Genomic DNA, 17,709 nt, shown 5'->3' with positions numbered 1-17,709 from the left:
TATGTCTAATCACATCATAGTTGTTTTGTTAATTGTTTTGTAACTATCCAAATCTATTTGCTGTGTCTCCTTTCAATTGCTTCCAGGGGCTACTATTATCAGGATGATCAACCCAGTTGCTGGCAGGAAAGCTATCTGTTCACAGGAACTGGAAATACATAATATTTTCAGTAAAACTGACTGTAAGAACAACGACAGGGCCAGCCTGGGAGCTCACCTGGCCCAGCAGCAGAGGATATCTGAGGAGAGTAAGACACAGAGCAAAAGTGCAGCACTGCTTGGTCAGAACTATCTTTCATAGCTCCAAATCTATTTTCTGAGTCAGAAGGGTCAGATACCACATGCCTCTAAAGTTGGAGGTATTCACCCAGGTACTTAATTTTACGTTTATTTTTATTGGCCGTTTTGTTATTCAGCTGCTTGGTACTGTGAGATCCTTACCTGAATTCTCCTTGTCTGCCCTGGGCTTTACTATCCTGGCTAATGCAGCATTATCAAACATTTTTGGAGCTTCTGTATTCATGAAAAGTGAAGCAAAGCTCAAAGGAAAGAAAATGAAGCTGTGAATACCTGGAATATCTAGGGCAATTCACACCTGTCTGAGCAAATCATATAGTCCTGGGAATCTCTTTTCGACCTGTATTATTTGGACCACATTGCTGGAAGAAGTAATCAAACATTTGTATTTCTAGTGATGGTCTATATATCAGTGTCATTGGTTGTTTCTGATGTACAAAAGTGTTGCAGCCCAGCAGAGAACATTTTGTCCGCTCAGCCCAAGGGCAAAGCACTTCAGGTGCAGCTGTAAGTGCTATTTAGTTTTTAAATAAGTTCTTACGGTGCTCTGCATGCATGTGCTTTTGTCTATTGATTAAATAGGAAAGATTCTGGTTTTTTAAAACCACTTACATGGGTTTTTTTCTCTTAGGGTTAATGACCTTTCCCAAATCTTCGCTCGCGAAGACTGGCCATTACATTACATGGGTTTTTTTCAGTGGCTGGAGGATTACAGATTTTTCTCTGTGTGTGTGTGTGTGCAATAGCAGTCTAATATAGCTATTGGGAAAACAAAGGCATCCATAAGCTTGCTTTTATGTATTCCTTTATCTTTGCTTCTAGTTAATCAACAAGGAAGGCTGAATTGCTCCACAGGGGTTGGCTTTGGGTAAAACAGCCCATTAGCAAGGTCCCACCTGAAGGCAGGCTAGCAGGGCTGGCAGCTCCAGGAGTCTTCCCCATTGTTATGATCTGCTTAAATATTGCAGAAAGAGTTTTTAGATTCGAATATTCCCTTGAGCAAAATTAAAACTCATACAAGTTATCTGTTGATACCAAAACTGTTTTTTATTAATTGCTAAGAGATGCAAAGAGAAAGAGGAAAAAATAAGAAAAGGCTGGAAAATGCTAAGATTACTTTTAGAAGCAGAGAAAAGACACCATCAAAACTAACTTTTCATCTGAGCTGGTCTGTAGGGTGGGGGGGGGAGAGAGAGAGAAGCAGTTTTTTGCCTTTTTTTTTCTCTGGTCTCTGCCGCTTTCGATGTTATCTCTTTAGCTGCAGGGGGTCTTAGTTCTCTGGAATGCAGCCAGGCTGTGGGCCTCGCCGCCGCTCACACCGGGCTGTGTCCCAGGCTGTGTGGAGGTCTCGACCTGCACCTCTTGGCCCTCAGAAATACGGTCAGGGTGGAGAAACTCACGTGGGTGGCACGGTGAGTCTCAGTCCACTTCAAGGCGGCAGAAGTCCAGTCTCTGGTGATGGCAGGCAGCTTACGGTGGCAGAAGAAAAGGTGAGGGCGAGGCGGAGGAGATCCTTAGCTGCTATAGCCAATTCTCTCTCCCACTCCTCTTTCCCTGCTTTTCCCAAACTTTTCCTCATCTTTTACAGTGTTCCGAGGAGGTTGTGTGTGGTTTCTTGGCACGTAGCCCTATTCATATGTTCGCAGAGATATGATAATCATGAACAATACCAGGATCTTTTGGCAGGAAAACTCCAGTAGGAAAATTCTGGTGAGGACTTCTGATGGAAAACTGACACAGAATTTTTGGTAGGAAGTTTTTGACAGGCAGAAACAATGGCAAAACATAATTTTTGGCATTTGTATGTTATCTGTCTGTTACACACCCCGTGGTTCTTCGTGGTTCGACATTGTTTCTCGGCACATCAAGGTAGTTTTCTTCAATGGTGGTAATGTGAATATAGCGAATATAGCGAAGGGGGAGAAATAAACAAGCAAGTGGTCTATCATGCATTTAACTAGGTCAATGCCAGTAATTAGGAACAAAATTCCAATGACAATTGCTATTCCAATTTGTGCTATCCATTTTCCCCATCCAGTGAGTCCAAAAGACTCTAGGATGTTGGTAACCCATGTTCCATCTAACACTTCTGGTGGTTGCATTGCATAAAACAAATTTCTAGTGTGGTTACTTATTTCTTTCATTGTTGTTCATGCCTTCTCAATGGAGGTTGAAGCATTATAAATTGTTACACAGCATTCGGTTTCTGATAAATTTAACATTCCACAAACACCTTGTTCTTTTAACAGTAACATATCTAATGCTAATCTGTTTTGCAATGTCATCTTAGTAGTTTGCTGGACTTGAGTGTTTGATTCCCCAAATGCATGTTGTGTCCAATTGCTTAAAACACTTAATTGCCAGGTAATATCTTCTAATACAAATTGGTGTCTTTTTAAGGTGACATAGGGGGTAAAGAAATTCTCAAGAAAAAGGGATGCTTTTTGCCAGGTGGTGTAATAATCTGGAAAATCAACTCCTTTAACTGCCCATTCTGGCCTTTGTGTTGATTTTGGAGAGGGAATAACACTGCGATGATGATGTTCTTTAGACCCTTTAGTAAAAGTAAAGACATGTCTGGGGCAAAGAGAGGGAATTCCAGGACTACACCTAAGTCCAGCATGCTGCTCTAATGACAAATGCGAATAAAACTTTCCATCAGAGCATCCCTAAGCCATTCCCAGAGGGGCTATATATTTTGCAGTTTTACAGTCAGTATTGTCTGCATGGTCAAGGATGGTGATTTTTGGTTTAGTATTTATTGGAGTACCGTGGATTGGGTAGTGGGTATAGGGAACTCCACAGGGATTAAGAAGATATTTGTAGGTCGAGTTACAGGATTCATCCTGATTTCTCCAGCCTTTAGAAGGGTATCTCCAACAAGTACACATATCTCTTATCAAAGTTCTAGTTCTGAGTGAAAACCATGTTTCTGGAGGATCTCCTGGTCCTTCTTTGCATGTTATAACCTTTGAGCAATTGAATAAGGGACTTTCTTCTACCTGAGGCACGGTAAATTTGGGTTCTGTAAATTTGAATTCAAAAAATGCTTGTACAGACCATGCCCACATTAAGTTTTTCTTGTTAATTGGAGTTATATTTGTTACGTTAGGAAGTTGTACACACCAGGAAGGACTAAAAACTGTGGCATGTTTTACTTTTGTATACATCTGGTGAGTATAATGGGTCAAAGAGTGGATTACGTGTCTAAATAAGGCAGGGTTGTCTAGCATTATATTTCTCAAAGGTTATTATTCCAGGTTTAAATTCACCTTTACTTGATGTAATAGACGGGTGAGGGGATTCAGTTGGAGATAAGATGGTTATATTTACCTTATTGTTTTACAATATTTGGTGCGTGACATCCAGTCTTGAGTCATATTAGGAGATGGGGTGTAAGTTTGGTAAAGGCCATGTACTATAGGAATATCTTTCCAGAGTATTTGGGCTCCGTTGGTCTTGTTGGTCCACTTTTCGGGTGTGGGGCAATGGGGCTGTCACGCTAGCCATGTTAAAAACAAAGGATAAATTCAAAGGTATCATAAAAAATCACAATCCTTGTTCAGCAGACTCTGGTAAAGTTACACATAGACCCTGATCGGTATGATTCCATATTTTTGCAAACCCTTTGTCTAGTTCCCAGGCAAGGTTCCTTTGATTTTCACTTTTAACAGTCTGTTCTGCTAAGCACACGTACAAGGTAAGTAACCATACAAACATAACTAACAAATTATAACTACAGTTACCAGTAAACTGAACCATAGTCCAAATCTGAGATTATTCATTCACAGTTCTGAATACTTTTCTCCGTTGGGCAGTTACCTGTAAAAGAAAAGAAAAAGATCTTTCTGGCCCCTTTTAGGGCCCAATATTAAAATGTAGGAACAATCCACCGAGAGCTTATTTTGTGTTCTTTGCCATAACCATCTTTTGCTTTCCAGGTGTATATGTTCAAGGGAGTGGTGAGTACCATTGGTACAGCTCCTACAGTAGGTAGTTCCACTAATACAGGTTGTCCAGGAAGGTGAGAAGGTTTCTGATTACTCTCATGTTTTGATGTTGCTGGTATCAGAGAGGGAGGCTGTGGATAAAAAGCTCTGAGTCTGGGACAGCCATTTACTCCCCATCTGTCATTCACCATTTTTACAGCATCCCATAGTCGGTTAGTCCAGTTGGATTTCTGAGGTTTTAGAAATCATTTAAGCAGGCCATTTGTTCTTTCCACTATGCCATTTGCTTGTGGATAATATGGTGTGTGAAATATCCACTGGATTCCTTCTTCCTTGGCCCACTCCTGGACGATGGCAGCTGTGAAGTGTGACCCGTTATCTGATTGGATAGATACAGAAGGGGAGCCACTCAGTACACCCTTTGAACACAGCAAAAGAATCAGTGTAGACATATACAGAGTCAGAGGTTTCAGCTTCATGATTAAATACACTCCAAACTGCTACTAATTCTCCTACCTGTGCACTGTCTTCTCCTTCAGTTATTATTTTGTCTCCTGTATGTACCTGTAAAGCTACAGCATGATATTTCCAAACTTTACCTTCCCATTTAGCTGAGGCATCAGTAAACCACACATTCTGCAATTGTTCTGAGTATGGGGGTGCTGCTTCAATCTCAGAAGGTGGAGAATCAACTGTGCTATTTAAAGTTACCTCATCTTGTCAGGGAAGATTTTTGCGAGCTCCCTCTGTTACCTGAAAAATGGTGCAATAATGTTCAATTTGAGCATACCATTTCCGAACAGTAGCTCGCTGGGCCACCTTGTCAGGGGGTGGGGTTCCTGTCAAAACAGGCTTGATGACCTTGAAGGGTCCCCTTAAAATTAGAGGTTGCTGACGGACAATTTTTTCTGTTTCAGGAAAAACAATACTCACCACAAATAAGCCTTTTTTTCCAGATAGAATATCGTTTTTCAGCATCTTTGAAACTGCGTGAATAAAACCCTATAGGCCTGGTGGGACCATCAGGTCCTTTCTGCCATAAGTGTATGGACAGTCCAGAACTTGCAAATCCCTACTCAATTTGTACTGGATCAGTAGGGTGTATGGGGCCTAATGAGTGGTATGTGTTGGCCTCAAAAATCAGGAGTTGTAGGGCTTCATCGTGAAGGGGGGTCCAATCCCACTTTGCCTTTTTTCGCAATAAATCATGTAAGGGTCGTGCAATTATTGAAAAATCAGGGATGTGTTTTCTCCAAAAAATCAGCAGGCCTAAAGCATGCTGCAAATCTTTTTTATTCTCTGGTGTTTTAAGTTGGTCTAGGCAGGTAAGTGTGTCTGGGGGAATACAAACCATTCCTCCCTTCCACCAAATTCCCAGGAATTTTACTTCTTGTGAAGGAGGTTGAACCTTTTCAGGAGGGATATTCCTTTTCCTTTTAAATCTCCAATAACTGGAGCGATTCCTTCCCTTGCTCACAAGGGTAAGGGGTAAGGTTTGACACTGGTTACTAGGGAGGGAGGAAGAGCAGGGGCAGGACTTAGTAAACACAGATGTGGGATTTCTTTTCCAAAAGCCCATATGTTTCCTTCCTCATCAGTCCAAGACCTTGCCTTCAGGAGGTCTAGTCCCAGTAAACTGGTAGGAAGTTTACCCAAAATCATTAGGGTTTCAACTGCTTTCTCCTCCCTTGGTAACCAGCATCTTACCTTTGCTGTTATCTGGGGTTGTATGTTCCCGAAAGCATCCGCAACAAATATGCCTTTACGTGAGGGAGTGATTCCACATACAGATACATCTTTAATTTTCAGGGCAGATACCTGAGCACCAGTGTCTATCAAAAAAGTTACGGGAGTTCTGCGGGGACCAATAGGAAAGGTTATTAACAAATCTCCTTTGGAATTTTTGGTAAGCCGTCTAATGTAAAACCAGCCTTCATCCCCCAGCTTACCTACTGAGGAAACAGAGAGGAGTTTCCCGTCACCTCCCCTTGCTGTGACCCCTCCAGGGCAGGGGCTGTAGCAGGGACAGCTTTCAGGGGTTCCTCCTTTACTGGCCATTCTTGAATTAATATCTCTAATTTATCTGTGGGTTGGCCATCCATTAGGGATTTTGGGATTCCCTTTTGCAAGCCCGCAATCCACAGGGTATTCCTTTTTTCCCTGTATCCCCCAGTGTTAGTGGGTCCTCCTTGTCCAGAGATGAACGTTACCTTTCTGAGTCTTGCTGGAGTACTTCTGCATTCTGTGCGCCGAATTGATTTAGTATCAGTAGTAACTGAGGGTACTGGACCATATTTTCTTCCATAATTAATTAATTCCTGTGCCACTTATCCCCAGGTCCACATCTTATTTTCTCCACGGTAACAACTGGGGGTTAAAGCTGCTTTTAAAGTGGCTGCAGTTCTTTCCCCTTTGGTGAGGCTTTCTACTTGTCCTTTTAGCTGAATGCCAAAGGGCTTCATAGCCTCAGGGAGTCCCCTGATAAGGGGAATCCTTCTTTCAGGGTCTACAGGCAGCATCATAAGGGATTCACATCTTGGTGTTAATTCCCTATCATACATCATTTGTAAACAAGCAGCCTTTTGAACACTTTCTACAATCTGATTAACATTTCCCACTATAGCCGGAGGATCTCCCCTTTCTAAGGGGTTGAGTCCTCCAGCCCAATAGGCTGCTCTTTGGGTAAGGAACCAAGGTGCAGGGTTATCTCCTGTGGTCAGGAAAACTCCGGCTCCCCAAAACCCTTCAGCCTCTTTTTCTGATAACAAAATTTGATCACCTCCAGTAAGAGAGACTCTCCAAACACACTCAGTCTCAGATTCTTTAGGAGTTCTGCTATATTCCTTTTTTAATTTAGCTAATTCAGTTGCTGTATAAGGGACTTCTTTTGTAGTTATTTGAGGTGTATCATCATCCGAGCCCTCATATGTGTATTCTGTTTTAATTAGGGGACGGAGAGACACCGACAGCTTTTCCACTTGATCACGCAAAGGTTTTAAGTCAGAGAGAGGGTATATTTCTTTAGATGACTCCAGTTCTGACTCCCTTTTTCCTTCTCTCATTAATCTTGCATACAGCTCCTCTCAAAGTGCACGGGCTGTAGCCCTTTCATTCCTTATCTCTTCCTGGAGGACAGTGGCAGTAGCCGCTTGTTCCTCCAACGCCATCTGCAAAGACTTAACCAATTCTTGCAGTGAGTTAACCACTTTCATGTGAGCTTTTTGCTGCTGTTCTTTGTTGTTAATTGCAGTTATTACAACTGCACCTAACACTGAACAAATGATAGGTTTTCCTTTACCTTTTCTCACCCCTGCCTGCAGGGTAGAGATTCAATCAACAATTGCTTGAATATTACACCAATTATCCTGTGCCCATTCCATTCCCAGAAGAGATGGCCTGGCACCAAATTCATCTAACAGATTAGTAAGAGCTTGCACATTATGTTCCATGTCACCACAAATTCAGAGTGATCTTCTCTAGAGAGCCCCTCTTAAAAGTTACAGCAAATTTCCCAAAGTCTCGCTCCTTCCTCTGGAGAGTTACCTCTTAAAAAGTTACCTTACAAATTTGGAGCGATCTTCTCCAGAGAGCCCCTCTTAAAAGTTACGTTACAGCAAAACCGGGGTGAGCTTATCTGGGGGGCCCCTCGTAAAAGTTAATTTCCAAAATTTCACCCCTTTCTCCCCAGAAAGCACTAAGTTACAATGTGCACATTAACTTCAAAAACAAAACGAAAAAACCTGAAAAATAACTTGTAAAGTCAAAAGTCCTTAAGTCACACAGTCATAAAGTCAAAAAAAAGAAAGGAAGGAAGGTACCTTACTCTGATTGTCTTATCACAGAATGATCGATCATAAAAATTAGCAATTATCATGTTTTGGAATAAACAGTTTTCCTTCAAGGGAGATCCTGTCTGTGACACCAATACCCATCGAGTCACACAAACAACTGTGCTGCCCAAACTGCATTCCCTTATTCCCAAGGGAATGTCCTCTGTGCTCTGATTGATTTATGTCCCTGACACAGCTCTGTGTAGTATTTTCTGGCTTTGAGAGCCATCTACAAAAAGTACAGATTGATCATGGATCCTCCTGGGATGGGTGGGTAGGATAAACCATCAACCCCTTCTCTCATGTAGCAAAGCTTTTATGAATCAATGCCCTTATCTAAAAAACTCCATGCAAACATTAGAGTCTGGCACCTGAAGAACTTGCTGCCAGCAAAAATAAGTGCTTTGAAAAAAAAGTAGAACAGTGAACTTCTTTCCAAAATGAATAGAAATTAAAACACTGGACTCTCTCAGCACTCTTAAGTGCTGTAGTATCTACTGCAGATAGAAGAGATTGTATCCCCCGATGCAACTGTTCTCATTGCTAATTCTCATCCCTCTTTTTATAATTTCCTAGACCTACTTTAGCATGAAAACACTGGGAATTTATTTTCATCTCCAATATGTGCACTAGCAAGTGGAAAACTTGGATTTGAATTAAATTGTGTGTAATTGTTAAAAGACTGTCACACAATGTCAGATGGGTGAGTCTCCTAGTTCTGGAATGGGCAACTCCAAGCTTCAAAAGACAGAATAAGAAGGTGTAAAGGAGATAGGTGTAAAGGTGCATGTCAGCATGAACCTCAATAGCTACGTGAATCCTCCCATGATAATCCAGTGCTGTAGCAAATCATGTTGTGACCAGAGTGACCCTGAATCTGATAACTTCTGGGACTTTTTTATTCTCCTACAGCACCATTAATATCTTGAGGGTAGAGCTGCAGGATGTGGCTGCAGCAGAAACGTCATTATTCTCCTTTGTCATCATCCAGAATATGTTATCTCACCTCCCACTTGGAACTCCTCCTGCTTATCAACTGCCAAAACCAAAAGCTACTGATAGATATGTACAGAAGGAGCTTCATGGTAATTATTCAGTTACAGCTGATGACTGTTTTCTGTGTATATTAGTACACCTCAGTTCTTCTGATTGTTTATTGGAAGAGGATATACGGACTAGGCAGCGAAAGGGAAAGTTTGGCTCTGCAGGCAGTGCTGGTGGGTGAACTTGGGTACATCTGCACCACAGGACTCCACTAAGCAAGGGAAGTGCCACAATCCAGGGGAGTGGGGCAAAGGTGCCAGCAGAACTTGGCTGATGTAGGGACCCTTCCTACAGGCTTAGGAAATATTCACCAAGAGGATTAAAGCCTTTCAAAGATGGAATAGATTCTGCCTTCATAATATTTTTCTTTTCAGCCTCCACAAGAGTTGGCACAGCCTAGTGTGCTACAAAGCACCCTTTTTTCCCTTGCTCAGAACATCCTGAATTAATTCTTGGCAGAACTACCTAACTCTGTGCATAGACAGGAACAAACTCCAGCAAAGCTGGGGCCTCCTGCAAGGCCATTCACCTGGATCTCTCCCCTCCGGGACTTTGTGAGTATGGAGACTTTCTCTGTACTCCTGTGGCACATGGGTGGATGTGGTAGAGCAAGAGCACCAACATCAACACACACACAGAGTTAGGAAATGCAGGTGTCTAGAACTGAGACAGAATGATTTTGTAGATCATAAAGGCAACTGAAAATGCCTAGTGAGAGGGCACAGCTCAGATCAGCAACTGTAAGATCAGATCTTGCAGCAGGAACGTGCACATTGAGCTCTGCACTGGTGTTTCAGTAGCTCCACTCAGCAGAGGAGCCCTCTGGAAATAGCTGCCTGGTTTGGCAAGATGAGCTCAACAGCCACGTCTTCGAGGAGCACAGAAATCCCCACATTTCCCATGCATCACAGGACACACTCTGCTACACCTTAGGCCCTTGACCCCACCCACTGCCATCAGGAGTTTTGTGATAAAAGAAAATCAATCAAGATGTCCATGTCAGCTGAGTGTTCTCCAAACTCTGTCTCCCCTCCAGGCTTCTGAAAGCACGGGATCCATTCAGCAACCTGCAGAGGCTGGAGCCCAAAGCACTACTTGGTGTTGGCAGAGGAATCTTTCCAGGAATTCAGTTTAATGTGAAAATGCATTTCAATGCACCTTAATGACCCTCTGAAAGCACCTGCACCACCAGCATGACTGAGGTCACTGGGGACCTCCTGCTTTACTTAGCATAACCCAATGGATTTTTAGTGGGCACTTGGTGCCTGTGTACACTTTAAGGTGCAGGTTTTAAGGGTTCCCATCATCATGGCTAGGCTTCGCGAACAAAGATTTGGGAAGGCTCTATCCACATTTGCTACAGGCATGCTGGTGGCTTATGAGGCCAATACGTGACAGACATATCCGATTGCAAAAGGCACAACAGAAAGATTCCTTAGATGGTGTATTCTGCAATACACGGTTCTTTCTGCGTTGCCTTTTTTCCTGGAGAGTGATCCTGCGTGTGTTCTCGAAGGAGACAGCTGCGTTATAGATGGCATGTCTCCAGGCCTCCCGATTTGAGGCCAGAGTAGACCAGTTATGGTGATCAATATGGTCACCATTGGCCAATCAGAGCTGAAATCAGTCCAACAGTTTAAGTGTTCCAAGTAAGAACATAAAGCAGTGTCAAGCATTTGTGGGGTTTGTGACTCAGCTGGAGAGGGAATTCCATATCCTTTTAGTAATTTGCTCAAATAAGGTTTTTGAAAATCTATTTTTATAGAGAAAGAAAATCCAGAGGGCAGCAATGGTAGCAATCAGTGAATTTGCCTCTGGATTTTCTCCGTCTGCCTTCAAAAAGCAAAAGTGTTATTGCCAAAGTTGATTCTGATTTCCTTGCAGAAACTGTCCACTGTCTCTTCCATGGACAATGCTGAAATATAATGCAAATGTGAGCAGTTAAAATACCTAAAGGCAACAAAACCAGATTGGTGCAGAAAATCAGTGACGTTTTCCCCCTACCCTTCCTTACTGAGCACTGCTACTTTACAGCAGTAGAAATCCTTTTGGAGTTTCCTAGCTGACACAGAGCTCCATATCTTTACTACTGCAAGAAGAAGAAAAGAAGAGAAAGGTAATTTCTAAAGTGAAAGTAAATTAGCCACAAAATAAAACATTTCTAAAGACACTTAATTTCATGTCAGTTCAGAGGAGCCTTTTGGATTTATGCCATCTTAAGGCAAAATATTAGTACATGCTTCAGGATTGCCGGTCTTTTAATACTCTGTGTTGCGGTTCAGAAGCTGTAAGGAAATGTAATTGGATCTTGTTATGCCTGAATTGATAATTAGACTTTATTTTGGAATGTATTCTTCTATTAAAAGAAGAAATAATAGACTTTGCATGATTATTAATGTATTGTAATAATCCTCAATTATACAGATTACTTTTCAGAAACACGAGCATTATCTTGCAGAAATGATGACATTTACTGGCTTATTTTTCTTCTGCATGCTGATGAACATGCTAACAGGTAAGATTACTGCTGAATTTATCCTTGTTTATGTTTTCAAGTAGCCAGAAATATTTTGTTATGAATACCATATCCTCTATTTAGTATCACTTGTGTATTAATCATAACTATTCTGGCTGTTACTTATAAGTATTTGGTTTGTAGCACTGAGTGACTGCAAATGGGGAATTTCTTATTCTACTGTTCAAGAAACAAAAATCCTTTGGCTAAGCAGAGGCTCCTGCATGGACATTAACCCTAAACCCTGTCATCTTCTGGCTACACGGGAAACCTTTTATTAACAGAAAGTCTTTCTGTGCACGAGCTGGTACTAATGCGTTTCCTCTTTATTCACAGATGCCCGATCCATCCAGGATGGAGATGGTAATTCCTATTGTATTTTTATTTGCTTTGTATCACTAATAATTAGGAGAGTAATTTGTAACTCCCAGACCTGATGCCTAGCAGTGACTTTGGCAGGAACGCTCACTAACCTCAATGGGCTGTGGAAGCGCTTTCATCTAGTTCTGGTGGAGAAAGAAGAGTGAACTTGTAGAAATGTCTTTAAAAGCTGAAATATTAGTGTCTAATAATAGAGCTAATATACTAAAAGTCTTAAAATGAAAAGGGACTATAGTCAAGTCACTAATTCTGTTGTACAAAATCATAACTGGAAAGCACCAGACTTGTAAGTGTATCAGACATCTGAGGATTTTGTCTGTCCTGAACAGTAATACTATATGTGCATCTGGTTATTGGCAAGAGATACTGGCCTCCACAACATAAAGCTTAAAATTTACAAATTGCCACAAATCCAATTACAGAAATGTTGGACTAAATCCCTTAGCAAAGCTACCCTGTGGTTCATGTTGCTTCATGTGATTAGTCCATTGGATTAGTGTTTGCCTTTGATTAAATAAAAAACCCTCAACACCCTAATGATGTTTACACTGGCTTGCTGATGATTCTATCAGTTAACCTCTCTTTGGCTTTTCAGACAGAATTCTGTCTGGAAACAAAATTGCAAAGAAGTATCTACAGTAATCAGGTACTGCTATTGCTGGTGTACATCTAAGTTAACCAGCAGGACAGCCAGCAGCATGTCCAGTGCACAGATACAAATATGCAGAGTATCATAACAGATATGAACTGTAGAAATACAGAATAAGGTCTAATATTAAGTTATAATTCAAACCTGTCCCCCTATGCCCCAATCTATTTCTTCATAGCTCTAAAATATTTTGAACGTATCACCTGCGTTTGTGCACGGCAAATACTTCTGCAGCAACCTTCTGAGACGATCAGAGGAGTGTGTGTCAATGTGAAAATACAATCCTCTTCAGGCAGTGTTCTGTTGCTCTCATTACCAGCAATTATGGCTTTCTTTCACACTAGCCCAAGCAGCAGCCTGCAAAGTGAATCTAAGGTTAGCTGGTATTAACAGTGAGTTCTCCTCTGCAGATAGCATTTCACTGGTTCATTTGTTTGGTTATGTGCCATCTGGGCCTGTGCACTGCAAACTTTACTCCATAAAATTAAGCTCTGACAACAGGATTGTTGAAGGCTCTTAATTCCTACTAAAGACCCTGGTCCCAAGCTGAGTGGAATGGCTCTCATTCATCTAAATAGGCTTTAAATCAAAACAAAATACTAGATTTAGCTTTGCTGCCCAGAAAGACATTTGTAACTATGTGGTCTCAGCTAGTGTTTATATGTTATATACGCTTCTGTGTTTGCCCAGATTTGGGCTCAAGGGTGGTCAGCTTCTGCATTTTCAGAACTGACTTTGTTTTCCTGCTGAATTTGAAACTGTTTCAATGAGTATACCACTTTTTCTGATATTCCTAGAGCAGGCACAAATACAACAGCTGTCTTCCAGGCGGCAAAACCTTTCCTTTCCCTTCCCTTAGCCTGTTTCCTACAGCCCTCTGAGAAGAGGACAACTGCAGTCCCAGGCAATGTCAGGGAAGTATGGCCTCAGTCCTGGGGAGCTCTGTGGGCAGAGCGGGCAGCTGCAGGGTCAGAGTATAGATGATGGTGCCTTATTCCTTATATTTTTATATTGGGCAAAGCAAATTGTGTGGAATGAGAAAAAATGGCTTTCAATTGCAACCACTCTTTGCCTTTAAATAATCAGCAGCCTTCTAGCAATTAAATCAGCCTGATGAATTCTTGAATTGCCCTAGATGTGGATGGTGTGCCTTCATTCCTCCTCTCTATCTTGTCCCACTCTGTCACACTAGTGCATCAGGAGCAGGGAATACTGGCTTCATCTTCTACAGAGTGAGGGATGGAGAGGGGTCAAAGGCTCTCCCTGCCTCTCTCCTGCCAGAGGAGCCCATAAGCCCCATTAGGGAACCCAGAACCCCAAACCATATTGGCTCCCAGGACCAAGCTTTCAACAAAAATGCTTTGTATTACAGTAATCTGCAACATTTTATTTTGGTTGTTTTTTTTAAGATCTGTACCAGGAAGCTATAGCCTTGCCATACTGGCCTTTCTCATCCAACGATTTCTGGTCCTACGTGGAATATTTCCGGACCTTGGGAGCCTACAACAGGATCAATGAAATGGCCAGAGCTTTTTTTGCCCAGTTTCCTTTTGGGAGCTACCTTGGCTACCACGTGCCTGACCACGAGCGCTAAGTGCTTGCTAGAGCCAGTGCTGAGGTGTTTGGGTGAATACCTGTCTGACAGCAAACATACCTAGGCTGCCCTCAGCCACCTCGTGATACTCACTGCAGTCACACACGGCATTTCATGCTTCAAATTAGTTTCCTTTTTACAATTTATGAGTGCCAAAGTGTTAGAGCGAATACCTGCCAGTGAACGCACCTGGGCGGCCCTCAGCCACTTTGTGATACCACAGCCATGCACAGAATTTCATGCTTTAAATTAGTTTCTTTTGTACAACTTAGAGGTGCCAATAAATGCAGCTGGGCTGGCCTCAGCCACTTAGTGATACTCACTGCAGTTGCACGCAGCATTTCATGCTTTGAATTTTTTACAATTTATCCTTTCGCGTGAAAACAATAAACTCCTCCATTCTGCTGCACAGTTTTGGGAGCTTTTTTTACCCATGATGCTCACAGCGTTGACTCAGGAAACCACTCTCTGAGAGTACAGGAGTCGTGTATGTACAGGAATTATCTGACCAGTCCGCCCATTCTGGGGGCTGCAAGGACCACCAGTTTAAACCACAGCTGCACCCTCTGCAGGGCAGTGCCTCACCTCAAGCCTTGGCCCGCCACAGGGGGAGGGCGGGGTGAGCAGAATGGCGGCCGCCATTTCCCTCCTCGCCATGGCAACGGCGGCGCCCCCGCCCACAGGGCGGCCATGAGAGGCGGTTCCTCCTTGCCCGCGGAAGTGACGGGGCAGAGGGGCCGCCATGAAGCCGGCGGTGGACGAGATGTTTCCCGAGGGAGCCGGGCCGTACGTGGATCTGGACGAGGTGAGGGGTGAGCAGGGGGAGCCGTCGCCGTGCCGCCGTGGCGCGGGGGCGCTCAGCGGCTGCTTTCCCAGGCAGGGGGAAGCACGGGGCTGCTGATGGACCTGGCCGCCAACGAGAAAGCTGTGCACGCCGACTTCTTCAATGGTAAGGACCGCCGCCGGCTGGGCGGGGGGGTTGAGAAGTGTCGCAGCAAACCTCGCTTCTCGCTGATCTCATATCTTCGGCGCCTGGTGGCCGCTAAACTCACTAACTACATCTCTGGTGAGCGGTGTAAGAGCGCTTCAGTGTTAAATAATGCAGGCGGGAGCGGTAAAATGCGTGGTTTTCCTCTCGTGGAAGTTTTGGTATTGATCACCTCAAGGAAAAGTACCTTTATCTGTTTGCATAACAAGTAACTTATATTAAACTGTGCAAATAGATACAAAAACGTGGAATGGACTTCAAAAAATTGTGTCTGGGCATTACATAGGTAGTTCATTAATCTCTTAAAGTATGTGTGCATATGTGTCCGAAGGAAAATAAACCACTGTTTTTAATGCAGTTTCTGCATTTGAAAGTGAGCTGTATGCATATAGAATCATAAGATGGTTTGGGTTGGAAAGAACCTTAAAGATCATCAAGTTCCATCCCCCCTTCTGCTATCCCAGCTTGCTCAGAGCTCCGTCCAACCTTGCCTTGAACGCCTCCGGGGATGGGGCAGCCAGAGCTTCTCTGGGCAACCTATGCCAGGGCCTCACCACCCTCACAGTGGAGAATTTTCCCCTAATATCCAATCTGAACCTACTCTCTGTCAGTTTGAAGCCATTCCCCCTTGTCCTGTCATTCCAAGCCCTTGTAAATAGTCTCTCTGCTTCTTTGCCATAAGCTCCCTTCAGGTACTGGGAGGGTCCAATTAGGTCACCCCAAAGCCTTCTCTTCAGGCTGAACAATTCCAATTCTCTCAGCCTAGATATAAGTATAGACAGCTGCTTTGAGAGGAAAGAGCTACATATCAGGCCACTTAGTGGTAGAATATAGAACACTGCACTTGATTACTAAGGGGTTTTCTATGCTTCTTCTCAAGAAGTATGTTTAGACATTCCAACAGAGAGTTTCAGATACATTATTAAATCTGGTTGCTGTAGTGGTGTTAATATCACAAACTGGTATTAATTCCAAAATAAAGTAGGTTTCCCATGGTTCTTAACATTTAGAATGCAGGAGAAAAAGGAATTTTCAGTTATACTCTCAGGAGTGGTGAAGGAGCTAGCTCTGTGTTGGAGCCAGCATATTCCGGAGCAGGTATTTCCGTAAAGTTCTACCATCATGGTATTATATTCCATTGGTATTTTAGGACTCTTCTAAATGAGGATTAATCCTCAGTTTATTGTATGGCACGTAGACTGCCTTCTGTAAGACTAAGGGCTTGTATTCAGTTATGTTGTTAGTTTATGATCAATATACAAAGAAGATACAAAGCTGAGTTGTTAAAAGTACTTTCCAAAGATGAAATGTAGCCAGCCACATTTCACTAGTCTGAAATGAGTTCAGAGAGAGAAATGTTATTAGCACCTTCAGAGCGATGAAATGTTTTTAAGGAAGGGACTTTTAACAGCAAATCCCACTTGAGAATGTCAGTCTGCAGCATTTAGAGGTGTGCCTGGATGCTGTGACCTAAAGCCACGATTCTGCAGGAGTGTTTACATCTGAGACTTGCTGCATGCATAAAGCTAGCACTTGCTTTGTTCTGGGCTCAGGGAATCTTGCTTGATCCTCTCTGTGATGGCTACTTAATGCCGTTATAAAAGCCCCTTCTTTTAAGCTTAGCTTTCATGAGTTTGATTGCACAGCTTGTATTGTACAAGTGGGGCAGTTTAACTGTGCGTGACAGAGAACATGTCCGTGGGTTTGCCTACCTTTGCTGTCTCTTTCCACCCTGATTACATTTCCAGTAATAGATGGTGCAGTAACTCTCATTCACTTAATTCATCTTTATTTCTGTTTTTAATAATGAAGTACTCTACTTGAGTATGTGCATTTCTAACAGTTGAAACTTTTAAGGGTAATTTTACCTTGTCTTATTTTTCTAACTAGATTTTGAAGATCTCTTCGATGATGATGACATCCAGTGAACTTGGTTGTCCAGCTATGCAGTGCTGAGATGTGGATTTTTCTCTAGGATCACCTGTGGTGTCCATTATTTATTAAAGTAATTGAAATGGGAAAATCACAAGGCGGGGGGGGAAACCTGTATAAGCTGCTCGGGGAATATGAAAACCAGATGGTTAAAGATAACTAAGGAGGGAATTGTGGAATGTTATTTCTAGGAAACTGTGCGTAGATTTCTCTGGAAATTTTATTTGCTGATGTGTTTATTGAATAAAATACTAAAAAAAACTCTCCTTCACTCTGGGTTATACTTTGAAAGTAGATATTGCTGTGTTCTGAGCTCCCTTAGAGAATGGTTTTTTAATTTAATTTTTTAAATAATTCACTGTTACTTTTGGATATTATATAAAAGATACGTGGCAGAGCGCATTGCTGCCTAGTAAAGTTTTGTTTGTCCCACAATAAAGGATTATCTTGGGATAAGATGGTTGCTTGTTCTGAATAGTCCAGTTCATTTGTTGGTCACACTAAGAGCAGTGTAAGTGGTCTTCTGTTT

At 42.5% G+C, this 17,709-nt stretch overlaps 2 protein-coding genes and 1 long non-coding RNA gene across 4 annotated transcripts in view; 2 read left to right on the top strand and 1 right to left on the bottom strand.

Moving 5' to 3' along the window:
- OTOS (otospiralin) overlaps positions 1-14,565 on the top strand; it is a 46,985-nt gene extending 32,420 nt beyond the window's left edge. Inside the window, exons 1-4 of one of the 2 annotated variants that reach the window (XM_017835104.1) lie at positions 10,792-11,237; positions 11,546-11,636; positions 11,973-11,999; positions 14,076-14,565. In XM_017835104.1, the coding sequence (XP_017690593.1) occupies positions 11,582-11,636; positions 11,973-11,999; positions 14,076-14,260 (267 nt within the window). In that variant the 5' untranslated portion in view covers positions 10,792-11,237; positions 11,546-11,581 and the 3' untranslated portion in view covers positions 14,261-14,565. Of the gene's footprint in view, positions 1-10,791; positions 11,238-11,545; positions 11,637-11,972; positions 12,000-14,075 lie in introns of those variants that run through there. The other variant, XM_017835103.1, reaches the window with a different exon arrangement.
- On the bottom strand, positions 1,381-14,945 carry LOC108507276. Its single transcript, XR_001878064.1, has 3 exons — positions 14,846-14,945; positions 12,870-13,023; positions 1,381-4,626 (listed from the first exon to the last, which is right to left on the bottom strand). It is a non-coding gene; the product is annotated as an uncharacterized LOC108507276 (long non-coding RNA).
- On the top strand, positions 14,932-17,476 carry COPS9 (COP9 signalosome subunit 9). The gene is made up of 3 exons (XM_017835105.1): positions 14,932-15,065; positions 15,137-15,209; positions 17,139-17,476. Exons 1-3 carry the CDS (start codon positions 15,003-15,005, stop codon positions 17,174-17,176), a joined length of 174 nt encoding a protein of 57 aa, XP_017690594.1. The 5' UTR covers positions 14,932-15,002; the 3' UTR covers positions 17,177-17,476.
- The last annotated feature ends 233 nt before the right edge of the window (positions 17,477-17,709 follow it).

Source organism: Lepidothrix coronata, unplaced genomic scaffold (genome assembly GCF_001604755.1).
Source record: "Lepidothrix coronata isolate B3197 unplaced genomic scaffold, Lepidothrix_coronata-1.0 Scaffold248, whole genome shotgun sequence".
Taxonomy (NCBI): domain Eukaryota; kingdom Metazoa; phylum Chordata; class Aves; order Passeriformes; family Pipridae; genus Lepidothrix; species Lepidothrix coronata.
This window is presented reverse-complemented; position numbering and strand designations above follow the sequence as displayed.